Source organism: Hyla sarda, chromosome 8, assembly GCF_029499605.1.
Source record: "Hyla sarda isolate aHylSar1 chromosome 8, aHylSar1.hap1, whole genome shotgun sequence".
NCBI lineage: Eukaryota > Metazoa > Chordata > Amphibia > Anura > Hylidae > Hyla > Hyla sarda.
In genome coordinates, this window is record NC_079196.1 from 164,027,210 (window position 1) to 164,042,288 (window position 15,079).

A 15,079-nucleotide genomic window follows, 5' to 3' on the forward strand; every position below is an offset into this window, starting at 1 on the left:
TCAGCATCCATAAGTTTATTCACATGTTATTAGTTTCAGTATTAAGCATAAATTGCGGCAAAAACTTTGTTTTCAAACAAATAGCCTTGTATACGGTCATGGCCATAAATGTTGGCATCCTTGAAATATTTCAGGAAAGTGAAGTATTTCTCACAGAAAAGGATTGCAGTAATACATGTTTTGCTATACACGTTTAGTCCCTTTTTGTGTATTGGAACTAAACCAAAAAAAAGGAGGGAATAAAGCAAATTGGACAAAATGTCACACCAAACTCCAAAAATTGTCTGGACAAAATTATTGGCACCCTTTCAAAATTGTGGGAAAATAAAATTGTTCCAAGCATGTGATGCTCCTTTAAACTCACCTGGGGCGAGTAACAGGTGTGGGCAATATGAAAAAATAAATAAAATAAAAACCTACCTTAAAGCAGATAAGGAGAGAAGTTCATGGACAACCAAAATTGTGGAAAAATAATCTCAAGGTTACATGTCCATCTCTAGAGATCTAGATTTGCCTTTGTCCACAGTGCGCAACATTATTAAGAAGTTTGCAACCCATGGCACTGTAGCTAATCTTCCCGGGCATGGACGGAAGAGAAAAATTGATGAAAGGTGTGAAAGCAGGATAGTCCAGATGGTGGATTAGCAGCCCCAAACAAGTTCCAAAGATATTCAAGCTGTCCTGCAGGCTCAGGAAGCATCAATGTCAGCGAGAACTATCCGTCGACATTTAAATGAAATGAAACGCTATGGCAGGAGACCCAGGAGGACCCCACTGCTGATACAGACATAAAAAAGCAAGACTACATTTTGCCGAATAGAACTGGGAAAACGTCTTGTGGACGGATGAGACCAAGATAGAGCTTTTTTTGTAAAGCACATTATTCTGTTTACTAAAATCAGAATGAGGCCTACAAAAGAAAAGAACACAGTACCTACAGTGAAATATGGTGGAGGTTCAATGATGTTTTGGGGTTGTTTTGCTGCCTCTCACACTGGGTGCCTTGAATGTGTGTAAGGCATCATGAAATCTGAGGATTACCAAGGGATTTTGGGTCACACTATACAGCCCAGTGTCAGAAAGCTGGGTTTGTGACTGAGACAATGACCCAGATTTATCAAACTGTGTGAGAGAAAAAGTGGAGTGATTGTCCCACAGCAGCCAATCACAGCTCAGGTAACGTGCTCTGGTAAAGTGAAAGCTGAGCTGTGATTGGCTGCTGTAGAAAAATCACACCAGTTTTTCTCCTACAGTTTGATAAATCTCCCCAAATGACCCCAAACATATGTTAAAAAGTACCCAGAAATGGATGGCAACAAAGCTCTGGAGAGTTCTGAAGTGGCAGCAATGAGTCCAGATCAAAATCCCATTGAACACCTGTGGAGAGATCTTAAAATTGCTGTTAAGAAAAGGAGCTTTCCAATAAGAGAGACCTGGAGCAGTTTGCAAAGGAAGAGTTGTCCAACATTCCGGCTGAGAGGTGTAAGAAGCTTATTGATGGTTATAGGAAGCCAATGATTTCAGTTATTTTTTTCCAAAGGGTGTGCAACCAAATATAAGGGTGCCAATAATATTGTCCAGCCCATTTTTGTTTGTTGTGACATTATGTCCAATTAGCTTTTTTCCTCCATTTCTTGGTTTAGTTCCAACACACACAAAGGGAATAAACGTGTATAGCAAAACATGTGTTACTGCAATCCTTTTCTGTGAGAAATGCTTCATTTTCTATTTCAGAGGTACAAGACTATATGTACTGTTTGTGCAAACATGTGTGATAGGCTTTCTTCTAAAAAGTGCAAAGGTATGGGAATATTGCCCCACTATATAAAATTAGCAAACTTTTCTTTCTGAAAGATGCAGTCTGAAATTTTTGGGCCAAGTTGAACATGATTATCTTGGTTCATATTTGAAATATTACAGAAACATTTTAAAAACTTGGTCATTTAAAAAAAAAAAAAAAAAAGTTAAATAAGAAGGTAATCATTTTATATTCACACTAGTTGACCTCTGTAAAACAAAAAACTGCCCACCATTTTAGTTTATACATAAGTATACTCTGTAATTTAATGTTACTTGACTTTGTGCCTATAAAATCTTGTACAGATCCAAAAAAAACAACCTTCTTTTATTATGGTACACAGCTTCATTTCCAATTCTGCTGGTTCCTCTTGGAAATTGTTAACAAGCCTGGCTGCAGAGACTGTATACTACATTAGCTTACAGTACAGTGCTTGATGTAAAGAGCACATGATCAGAATAAGCCAGCAAGGAATGCAGTACTAGACTAAAGCTGGCCACATCAGACCTAGTTAGTACATGAGCCAAACCTGCTGATTTTTGCAGCACTGGTAGACTAAGATTGGGCAGGTTGAATTTTAAGTGCACAGTCCTTTTGGTCTTTAGCGAGGGAGCAGCCATTGCATTTCATTCCAAACACAACTGTGAGCACAAAAATTCACATAGGACAAAAAAAAAAGGCAGTATTTAGTAGGTTTTTTTTTTTTAGGCCTAGAAAAGAAAAGTCTGAAGGAAGCCTAAGGCTAAGTTTCCACTTTTTTTTTTTTCTTTCTGGCAGTTTTTGGATATCTGCCACTGCAGTTTGAGCCAAAGTCAGAAGTGGATCCATAAGGGAGGAGAAGTATAAGTCCTTTCTTTATATGTCCTATTCCTTTTGAATACATTTCTGACTTTGGCTCAAAAACTGCAGTGGCAGTATTCCAAAAACTGCCAGGAAAAAAACAAGTGGAAACTTATCCTTAAGGTGACATCCATTTGAGAACTGGTTTTGCCTGACTGCTATGAACTGGTGTCCTTATGTAAGAAGCACATATGAGCTAAGACATCCTACTTGGTGTAGGCAAAATTCCTGTAAATATAAAGATGGTTTGGAAGATGGTTCCATAACTCTTGCTACATATATAAACCACTTTAAGGTAGAATATAGTCTCTTCTCAGAATACAGTTTGAGGTTAGGGACAACTCTAGGAAAATGTTTTAGCATGGTCTCTAATGGGAAAACACTTGCACTTAACACCATGTTTGTGAGTACATTAAAGCAGTTTTCTATAGAGAGTACCATACATGTTATTTCAGGAAGCTTTTCAGAATCAGCCATCGTGTGAGTGTAGTTGTCATGTTCTCCTTAGACTAGGTTCCAGGTTTTTGGGCTTTTTCACAAAAAAAAAAAAAAAAAAATGTAAAAAAAATAAAAATAAAACGCGCTCACACACAAGACTGCCATGTAATTTTGCACTCCTGAGATGCAGTTTTTGTAGCTATTTTTCCCTGACAAGTCTTTCATATGGGCCCAAGAAGAGTATTTAAAAAATCAAAAAATAAATAAAAATAAAATAAGTGGGTTTGGCATCTTATAATTCCCTATTGACATTGATTTTTAGCTAACATTTGGCCGCAGCATTATACACCAGCCCAGACCTGGCTTAAAAAAAGCTGGCTGTAGACAACATTTACAAAAAAAAAGTTTCATAAAAGTCACACTGGTGAAAAGTCTCCAAAAAGTTGCAGAGAAGGAACCATACAAAGTGGTGTCCTGTAGTGAAATTTTCCAAAAAAGTGTACTAGCGCCATATTTATCACATGCCCTGCACCATTTTAGAAATTTGGTGCTAGTACACTCCAATTACACCATCAAAATCTGTGTATGACTTTAGTACACCTACACTGACTAATAAATGTACCCCAATGGGTAGAAAAATCCAGCCGTGTGAACGTACCCTTAGGCTAGATTTCCACTTCTGTGAGGCACAGTCAGAAGTGGAGTCAGTGGGAAGGAGAAGTATAAGTCCTTCCTTTTATATTTCCCTTTTCAGTTGAATAAACTTCTGGCTTTGGTTCAAACTGCAGTGCCAAGGTAAAAAAAAACAATACCACACAGAAATCCAGCCTTAGATGGGCGAATCCACAGCGTATTTTATGCTGTGGATCCGCCGCCGATGGACCCCTACAGGGTGACTCAGATGTGCCTGCTTGCAGCGGCAATATGCCGCTACGAACAGACACACTGCTGCGATAAGTAAGTCGCTGCGCATGCTCGGTGTACTTGCACACATCACAGCCACACCCCCCTGCTCCCTGAGCTAGGCCGAGAGCTGACGCAATGTGAGAGTATACCACCCATGCGTGCCGAGACCCTCATTGAATTGCCACTCCGAGCAGGCACATCTGAGTCACCCTGTAGGGGTCCATTGTTGGCAGGTCCACAGCGTAAAATACACGGTGGAGCCACCCGTCTGAACGTACCCTTAGGCTATGTTCACACATCCGAATTATCCTTCCAGCACTTACTAGCTGCTGAATATTACAGAGGAAAATCTTTTCTCTTTGGAACATACTGGTCTCTGCTGACATCTCTGTCCATTTTAGGAACTGTCCAGCGCAGCATATGTTTTCTATGGGGATTTTCTCCTACTCTTGACAGTTCTTAAAATGGACAGAGATGTAGGCAGAGAGCTCTGTGTTCCAAAAAGAAATTAATTTCCTCTGTAGTATTCAGCAGCTAATAAGTACTAGAAGGATTAAGATTTTTTTTTAAATAGAAGTAATTTACAAATCTGTCTAACTTTCTGGCACCAGTTGGGAAAAAAAAAAAGAGTTATCTACTTGTGTACCCCTTTAATTGCCTTCCGCTATCCCATTCACACAGTGGCAATTCCTCAAAATTTAAGGACAAGTCTTTTGCGGAGGTCCGTGGTAGAATCCCATTGAAGACTTTAAGGGGGCTTTGAAATTTTAGTGTTGTGTTTTGAGAACGCAGAATTGCAGATATACTGCTGTCTGAACATAACCTAAGGACTTCCTGTCCCCAATTTCTGTAGGGAAAGCAGCTTTGGAACGTAAACTGCTGCTATATCAAATGACAGACAAAAAAAACTGGGCTATTCATTTGAGGAAGATGCACTTATAGTGAGGCCCCTACTATAGAATTATATCCTAGTGGTGATATCCAATGTATTAGGACGAGCGAGATGTGCACCAGCACCTTGTATCAGTGGTGTTCAGCAGTTTGTGTAGAACAGTCATTCAGTTGACTGGCATTTACGTCAGTATGCATAGAACGTAAGAAAACACTACTTCCTAGTAACGTACATGGAAACAAATGGCTTGAAAAATTACCGTACCCATGATTATCAATCACTACAATACATAGATGATCCATAATTACTAGAGAATATTGAATCCATCACCTTCATATTAAACCACTAAAGGGTAATTTCCTATCAAAGTTTCCAGTATATTATTCCAGTATTATGACAACCTAGCTGCAACGCATCCAAGTAGAAATGTTTACTGCAAGAATAACTCTGTGCAAATTCTCTGTGTGTCTTTAGGCGATGTCACAGAATGACCAATTGTTCTTGGGTCTGTGTAGATTTCATAGTCATTACCACCCTGGGAAGAAAGCCAGAGATAAAGAGTTAAGTACTACCACAAACATAATGCTAATGCATGCTTATTAGTTCTTTGTCAATTTCTATTTTATTTGATCGGAGACTAGTGTTACATGTTTATTACTAGTGTTGAGCGTGAATATTTGAATAACAAATTTTTATCGCAAATATTTAGAATATAGCGAAATGTATTCGTTATTATGAATTAGGGATCAACCGATATTGATTTTTTTTTAGGGCCGATAATCTGTGACCTCTCAGGCAGATAATTTAGACCGATATTCCGGTATAAATTATCGGCTAATTCTCCTTCACATTTGTAGCAATGCACATTTACTGCAGATTTTGACTTATTTATGTCATGATGGAAAACCCACAGCAAACATGCAAAAATAATTGACACGCTGTGGATTTAATCTCATTTGCAGCATGTGAAGTACTTTTTGGAAATAATGAATTTAATGGTCCTGTAATCCACGGCAGATTTTCCAAATGCAAATCCACAGCGGATTCAACATGCGGGAAAGTAACATTACACTTGTCTTCTTTCTGAATGCCCTCCTGTTTGTTTTTTGGTGGGGAAATTGAAAAGAAAACCACAATTTTTGGTTAAGCACTTGGGGCTAATAATTACACTACTCATATGAATCCTAAACTGCGGGGGGGAAATATAGTAGGAATAGGGCTCCCCAACTGGAGGTACATAGTAAGCTGCTGTTGAGCAGATCGTAAAGGACCAATAGTCTCCGGGCTTATATTAAAATCAGCACCCGAGTCACTGCTTAAGGTCACTCATGGAAGGTCATTCATCTGGTGGTTGCTCCAATATGAAAAAAGTTATTTGTTGTTAATAGTTAAACCACCTTGGGGCTTATTTAGGTAGGTATTTCTGTAAGCATAGAAAACCATTAATTGTAATGGAACTATGGCTGACAAGCTTCTACTTAACTCATTTGATAAATGAATGAATTGGATTCATGAAAATAGGCCATGAATTTCAGATCAGATGGGGGAGATGGGGGTGGGGTGGAGTAGACTCTTGGTGACTTTTTGCATCTGAATGAAGCTTGTTGAAATCCACATGCCTTCAGCTAAACCAATCACATTCAAATGAATGGAACTGACTTTACATAGCACACATTTCTGCAACACATCTACAAGTGAATTCACCTTGTTACAATAAAAACAGTCAATACTAAACTAGCATGACTACATACAGTACTAAAATGAGCTATGAAACAACTGTATCCACTATTTACATACTGGGAAGGGGCAAAACAATGAATTTCCTTACGATCATTGTAACTTTGTAGACAATGTAATCCTGTCTCCATCTACTGGCCATTTTTATCATTCACTTCTTGCTACACATTTACCTAAAGAACATGCTTTTAATTTTTTTTTACCACTTACACATTTAAAATATTACCCCTTGTTTATATGGCACCAACGTATTTTGCATCTGAGGAATTACCAGCGTACATGTCACCCTAAAACTTTAACCCCTTCCCGACCTATGACATACCTGTACGTCATGGGTGGCAAGGTGTTCCCGACCCATGACATACAGGTACGTCATGGACATTACTGCCGCTACTCGCGGCATCCCGCAGCGCCCGAAAAGATGGTGGCTATCACTGATAGCCAGCCATCTTACCGTGCGACCGCGGGGGGTTTCGTCCCCCACCCCCCCCAGCGATCGCTGCTATCAGCTGGTCAAATCTGATTAGCTGATAGCAGCGCGGTGTGCGAGTCCCGATCACGGGGATCGGGACACACACCACTCTGCTAAGTGTCCCTGACCCGTCCCCCGGCGTCACTTACCCGTCGGAGCGGTGTCCCGAGCGGTCCCGGCGTCCTCCGTGCGATCCCGGCGTCCTCCGTGCGGTCCCGGCGGCGCTGCGTTCCGGCGGTGAGTTTGCAGCAGCAGGGCGGCATCTTCATTGGCAGCAGTGAGATCGCCGTAAAGCGATCTCACTGCTGCCTCTGAGAGTTTCAAAACTGCAACTCCCAGCATGCCCAGAAAGCCTTTGGCTTTCTGGGCATGCTGGGAGTTGTAGTTTTGCAACATCTGGAGGTCCACAGTTTGGAGACCACTGTATAATGGTCTCCAATCTGTGCTCTTCCAGATGTTGCAAAACTACAAATCTCAGCATGCTCAGTCTGTCCAGGCATGCTGGGAGTTGTAGTTCTCTAACATCTGGAAGAGCACAGATTGGAGACCATTATACAGTGGTCTCCAAACTGTGGACCTCCAGATGTTGCAAAACTACAACTCCCAGCATGCCCAGACTGCCCAAGCATGCTGGAAGTTGTAGTTCGGCAACATCTGATCCTTCAGATATTGCCGAACTACAACTTCCAGCATGCCTTGGCAGTCTGGGCATGCTGGGAGTTGTAGTTTTGCAACAGCTGGAGCCACACTGGTTTGGAAACACTAAGTTTGGTTGCAAAACACTTGAAAGTTTATTACTTAACTTAGTGTTTCCAAACCAGTGTTCCTCCAGCTGTTGCAAAACTACAACTCCCAGCATGCACGGACAGCCAAAGGGCATGCTCGGAGTTTGCAACAGCTGGATGTTTGCCCCCTCCCCCCAATGTGAATGTACAGGGTACACTCACATGGGCGGAGGTTTACAGTGAGTGCTGCAAGTTTGAGATGGCGCAAATTTTGCGCTGCAGCTCAAACTTCCAGCGGCAAACTTGCTGTGAACCTCTGCCCATGTGACTGTACCCTAAAAACACTACACTACACTGACACTAACCTAAAATAAAAAGTAAAAAACACTACATATACACATACCCCTACACAGCCCCCCTCCCCCAAAAAATGAAAAACGTCTGGTACGCTACTGTTTCCAAAACGGAGCCTCCAGCTGTTGCAAAATAATAACTCCCAGTATTGCCGGACAGCCATTGACTGTCCAGGCATGCTGGGAGTTTTGCAACAGCTTCAGGCACCCTGTTTGGGAATCACTGGCGTAGAATACCCCTATGTCCACCCCTATGCAAATCCCTAATTCAGGCCTCAAATGCGCATGGCGCTCTCTCACTTTGGAGCCCTGTCGTATTTCAGGGCAACAGTTTTGGGACACATATGGGGTATCGCCGTACTCGGGAGAAATTGCCTTACAAATTTTGGGGGGCTTTTTCTTCTTTAACCCCTTATGAAAAGGTGAAGTTGGGGTCTACACCAGCATGTTAGTGTAAAAAAATAAATTTTTTACACTGACATGCTGGTGTTGCCCTATACTTTTCATTTTCACAAGAGGTAAAAGGGAAAAAAGACCCTCTAAGTTTGTAACGCAATTTCTCCTGAGTACGGAGATACCCCATATGTGGGCGCAAAGTGCTCTGGGGGCGCACAACAAGGCCCAGAAGGGAGAGTGCACCATGTACATTTGTGGCGATTTGCACAGGGGTGGCTGATTGTTACAGCAGTTTTGACAAACGCAAAACAATAAATATCCACATGTGACCCCATTTTGGAAACTACACCCCTCACGGAATGTAATAAGGAGTGCAGTGAGCATTTACACCCCACTGGTGTATGACATATTTTTGGAACAGTGGTCTGTGAAAATGAAAAATAAAATTTTTGATTTGCACAGTCCACTGTTTCAAATATCTGTCAAACGCCAGTGGGGTGTAAATGCTCACTGCACCCCTTATTACATTCCATGAGGGGTATAGTTTCCAAAATGTGGTCACATGTGGGGGGGGTCCACTGTTCTGGCACCATAGGGGCTTCCTAAATGGGACATGCCCCCCAAAAACCCTTTCAGAAAAACTCACTCTCCAAAATCCCATTGTCGCTCCTTCCCTTCTGAGCCCTCTACTGCGCCCGCCGAACACTTGACATACGCATATGAGGTATTTCCTTACTCGAGAGAAATTGGGTTACACATTTTAGGGTGATTTCTCTCCTTTTACCCCTTGTAAAAATTCAAAAATTGGGTCTACAAGAAAATGCGAGTGTAAAAAATGAAGATTTAGAATTTTCTCCTTCACTTTCTGCTGCTATTCCTGTGAAACACCTAAAGGGTTAAAACACTTACTGAATGTCATTTTGAATACTTTGGGGGGTGCAGTTTTTATAATGGGGTCATTTATGGGGTATTTCTAATACGAAGATCCTTAAAATCCACTTCCAACCTGAACTGGCCCCTGAAAAATTGCGATTTTGAAAATCTTGAGAAAAATTGGAAAATTGCTGCGGAACTTTGAAGCCCTCTGGTGTCTTCCAAAAGTAAAAACTTGTCAATTTTTTAATGCAAACACAAAGTAGACATATTGTATATGTGAATCAATATGTAATTTATTTGGAATATCCATTTTCCTTTCAAGCAGAGACTTTCAAAGTTAGAAAAATGCTACATTTTAAAAATTTTCATGACATTTTTAGATTTTTTACCAAGAAAGGATACAAATATCAGTGAAATTTTACCGATAACATAAAGTAGAATATGTCACGAAAAAACAGTCTCGGAATCAGAATGATAAGTAAAAGCATTCCAAAGTTATTAATGTTTAAAGTGACAGTGGTCAGATTTTCAAAAAATGCCCAGGTCATGAAGGTGAAAATGGGCTGGGTCATGAAGGGGTTAAACAGCCTTTTGTCTCTATATCACATTCTAGGTCAGCTCACAACATATCTATGCTGGAGCCATTCTTAGTGTCTTTTAACTCTTGCTCTAAAAGAGAGGGGAACTCCTCTAGAACGTTCATATACTTTTAATATACTTTTATACTTTTGCATTTGAGCTACCATCGGTGTTTATTACCAATGTATCTGTGGAATGAGGTGAAATAGATGAATGTGTACATAGAAAAATGTATGCATCAAATTATTCAATTCAGACTATAAGAAACCCTTTACTGAATACTCACTGGTATGGTTTTATCTCCAAAGAAGTAGATTTGGGAGAATGACTCCTTTTCAAGAATTCTTAGGCAGTACGTCTTATCCCAGCCGTTGGGAAACACATCAAAACTGATCTGACCACCTATTGATAGGAAACAAATGATTTTTATTAAGGCCATTATTTCTGGCCATTATATTGTATATGGTACAGGGGTGTGGAAATTTTATAAAAAACTATTTGTCCACGGGACTAAAATGGAGCAAAATCTACTTGTCCGGGCCAATTTCCGCTTTTACACTAATTTTTTCCTCCTCGCATTATAATAGCCATAACTACCTACTATAATGATACCTTTTAATTTTTCAATAACATATTCTCTAAACCAAAAAATAGGTGAAGTGAAATTGAAATAGTAAAAGATAATTTTGCAGATTTGATGGTTTTTTTTTCTACGCCATTTACCTTGTGGTTGAGATAACATGTTTTGATACTTTAGGCCAGCCTGATTACAGCAATACCAGATTTGTATAGTTTCCATCATGTTTTACAAATTGTAAAAAAATTCTAAATTTTTTTAGAATTTTTTTAATTGCCATTTTTTGACCCCTGTAGCTTAATTTTTTTTCCACATACCAGGCTGTATGAGGGCTCATTTTTTGTATCGGTACCATTTTGGTATTGATCTGACTTTTTAATCACTTTTTAACTTTTTTTTTCTGGGATATTATAAAAATTGCAATTCTGTGGTTTGGTATTTTTTTTTTTTTTTTTTTACACTTACCGTACGGGATACATAATGTTATATTTTAATAGGTCGTACAATTACACACGAAGCGATACCAAATATGTTTATTTTTTTATGTTTGCATATTTTTATATAGGAAAAGGGGGTGATTTGAACTTTGAACATGGAAGGGTTAATGTGTGTTTTTTTTAACTTTTTTTTTTTTTAACACTATCAGACTTATAGGAGGAATCATTAGATTCCTCATACAGATGAATAGATTCTATTGAACTCAATTGATCTGTGAGCTCTGTGATCCATTGATAGAGCCTGGTCCAGCCAGGATCTATCAATGACAGAGGCGGGACAGGAGGAAGCAGAGGTAAGTCCTCCGGCTACCTCCATAGTGGATCGCCCCCCTCGCGATCACACTACGGGGGGGCGATCCACCCCACTAGCCTACCAGGGAGCATACACATGTCCCTTTAGAAGCCGCTGTCAGTTTTGACAGCGGCGATCTAAAGGGTTAATAGCCAGCCGTGGCGATCGACGCATGCTGGCTATTAGCGGCGGCCCTCGGCTACTCGGCTCTCCGAAGCTAGAGCTGGGGGGAGCGAAGGCAGAGGATGCAGGTCTGCATGGGGAGAAAGAAGCCACGCCCCCTCATACGTCTGCATGGCAGAAAGAAGGCAGAGCAGGGGAGAGACAGCGTCTCATCTCCCCTGCACTGCCTTCAGAGGACGCAAGTTTCCACAGCCGGGGGCTGCATGTCCCGGGCGTCGGGCGATAGGAATTCCACATCCCTGTGGTATTTTTAACCAGCTTTCCCCTCTTTGCAGGTTCCTTCTCTAATTTAAGTTGTACCTGTGCTAGTGGGTATAACCAAATCTCCACGTTTTCCCATATACTGCACACACACAGAAAGAGTAGATATTGCTCTCCTATATCTCTATACCACATCACAAAGGATCAGCGGGATGGAGAACATTATACTGTAAAACAATACTAAGCAGTGTAAACCGAATACATAAATGGGTTAAAATACACTAGCTAAAAGCTGCTACTCTGTTCCTCTCTACTGCTACCCCTTTTCCCTGTGATAGTTTCTGAGCAACTGTAACCTGATAATTCAGTGAGATAATCAGTATCCAGAGGAACTTGAGCTGCTTATCAGAGTGAACAATGCATTTAGGAAAAGGAGGAAGAAATGAGCCCGATAAAAGGCAGGGATTAAATAGGTTAGGATTAAATAGATTTAAAGGGGTAATCCAGGTATTAAAAAACAGAGAATTTCTTTTAACCCCTTAAGGACGCAGGGTTTTTCCATTTTTGCATTTTCATTTTTTCCTCATCACCTTCTAAAAATCATAACGCTTAAAATTTTGCACATAAAATTCCATATTATGGCTTATTTTTATCGCCACCAATTCTACTTTGCAGTGACATTAGTCATTTTACCCAAAAATCCACGTCGAAACGGAAAAAAAAAAATATTAATTGTGCGGCAAAATTGAAGAAAAAATTTCATTTTGTAACTTTTGGGGGCTTCCGTTTCTACGTAGTGCATTTTTCGGTAAAAATAACACATCTTTATTCTGTAGGTCCATACGTTTAAAATGATACCCTACTTATATAGGTTGGATATTGTTGTACTTCGGAAAAAAAATCATAACTACATGCAGGAAAATTTATATGTAAAAAAATTCTCATCTTCTAACCCCAATAACTTTTTTATTTTTCCGCGTATGGGCCGGTATGAGGACTCATTTTTTGCGCCGTGTTCTGAAGTTTTTATCGGTACCATTTTTGTATTGATCGGACTTTTTGATCGCTTTTTATAAATTTTTTCATGATATAAAAAGTGACCAGAAATACGCTATTTTGGACTTTGGAATTTTTTTGCACGCACGCCATTGACCGTGCGATTTAATCAACAATATTTTTATAGTTCGGATATTTCCGCACGCGGCGATATCACATATGTTTATTTTTATGTACACATTTTTATTTTTTTTTATGGGAAAAGGGGTGATTCAAACTTTTATTAGGGAAGGGGTTAAATTACCTTTGTTAACTTTTTTTTTTTAGCAGTACTATAGCTCCCATAGGGACCTATAGCACTGCACACACTGATCTCTTATGCTGATCCCTGCATAGTCATAGCTTTGCATGGATCAGCGAGTTAGGGGCCTGATTGCTCAAGTCTGTAGCTCAGGCTTGGAGCAATCAAACCCAGATCGGACGCGGCGGAGACAGGTAAGGGGACCTCCGCTCGCGTCCCAGCTGATCGGGACACTGCGATTTTATCGCGTTGTCCCGATCAGCCCAACTGAGCTGCCGGGAAGCGTTTACTTTCACTTTCAGATGCGGCGGTCAATTTTGATCGCCGCGTTTGAAGGGTTAATAGCGCGCGGCACAACGATCAGTGGCCCAGGGTCCCGGCTATGAATAGCATCCGCGACCGACCCGGTCATGGTGTGAACCCGTTTTAAACACCGGGACCGGGTGTACAGGTACGCCCTACGTCCTTAAGAGGTTAAAGGAGATGTCCGGTGTGGACTATTCCTATTCCATCCTGCCCGGGCTGCATAAAAATAGAAAACAAACTTTCACTTACCTTCCTACGTTCCCCTGGAGCTTCGCAACAGCTGATCGGTCGGCCGGGCTGTCTGCTTCCTACTTCCTTTAGCCCAGGACATCACACGGTGCTTCTGCCTATCACCGGCCGCAGCGATGTCTTGCTTCAGCCGTTGATAGGCTGAATCGCCATGTGACGTCTCGGGCTAAAGGAAGTAGGAAGCAGGCAGCCCGGCCGAACGATCAGCTGTTGCGAAGCTCCAGGGGAACGTAGGAAGGCAAGTGAAAGTTTGTTTTCTATTTTTTTGCAGCCTGGGCAGGATGGAATAGGAATGGTCCACACCGGACATCTCCTTTAAAGGCTGCTCCCTGTCTCCAGGTTGGGTGTGGTTCTGCAGCTCAGTTCCATTTGAGTGAATAGAGCCAAGTTGTAATACCACACCCAACCTGGAGACAGACAGTGAGCGATCCTGTTTTTTTTTTTTATTTATTCCTGGATAACCCCTTTAAAAAGGTGCCTGGGTTACGTGCCAACCAGATCAGTAAATCACTTATTGTTTACATCGCAAACATACTTCTGAAATCTTGCAGTTTTCTGTCTGGCAACTAGGCCTAAAGCTAATCTTAAACTTCCTGTTCTGTCTGTGCTGCTAAGGAGGAAGCTTCTGGAAAGCAATCAGTACAGCATTACAGTGAAAGGTGACACCTGCAAATAGAATAGGTGCTCAGCCTTCCCTACCCTGTGGAAAGACCTCTGCACAGGTCAAAGTGCCAGCTTACAAATCTCCACCATACAAAGGGACATTAGTTCTGTTCAATTATTTTACTGCAGGTCCTGGTTGAAAGTGCTTCACTACATTACCTATTGAAAATGTTAGGCCTTTCCCATCAAACTCCTTCCGCAAATCTGTAACAAACTTTTCTCGAAAATTTTCTTTCTGAAATTAAAGGAAATGAAAAAACTTAAGGACATTAAGTTATCTAATTTGATATGCTACAAAAGGTTTGGATGCCTTTCATTAGAATTTTTTTTCATTGTCTCATACTTGTAAATTGTACAAAAAACACTTTCTGCATAGGTTTTTACTAAAAATGTTTGCAGGAAGCTGTGGAAACTAAACAATGTCCTGCTAGTTTACCTTATTTTCTACCGCTTTCTGCAATGTTCTGCTATCAGTAAAGTCTGTCAAGAAAGAAACTCCAAGAAGCAAAGAAAAAAAAATGCACCAAAATGTAAGGGTACTTTTGCATGCAAAGAGCAAAATACACTGTATGAGCACAGCCAAACTTTCTTTTTTATTCCCAATGTTCCACCTACTTTGTCCAATTCATAGAACTCAATGCGTTCCTCTTGGGTGCAGTTCCTTCCAATAGGGGAGACATTCAGCATTCCATTTCTAAATTCAACAAATGTTCCCCTGAAATTCCCAAATAGGTTTAGGCTTTTGTTAGAAATTTTATTTTGTTTTATTTATTTTGCTTATTATTTACATTTAAATCACTTG

General features: G+C 40.6%; 1 protein-coding gene across 1 annotated transcript in view; it reads right to left on the bottom strand.

Annotated features, from left to right (window-relative positions):
• PMM2 (phosphomannomutase 2) overlaps positions 1 to 15,079 on the bottom strand; it is a 22,458-nt gene continuing 7,379 nt past the window's right edge. The window contains exons 5-8 of the mRNA XM_056533724.1: positions 14,893 to 14,992; positions 14,437 to 14,512; positions 10,299 to 10,414; positions 1 to 5,409 (exon numbers count right to left, since the gene is read on the bottom strand). Coding sequence (XP_056389699.1) covers positions 5,305 to 5,409; positions 10,299 to 10,414; positions 14,437 to 14,512; positions 14,893 to 14,992 — 397 coding nt within the window. The 3' untranslated portion in view covers positions 1 to 5,304. The remainder of the gene's footprint in view (positions 5,410 to 10,298; positions 10,415 to 14,436; positions 14,513 to 14,892; positions 14,993 to 15,079) is intronic.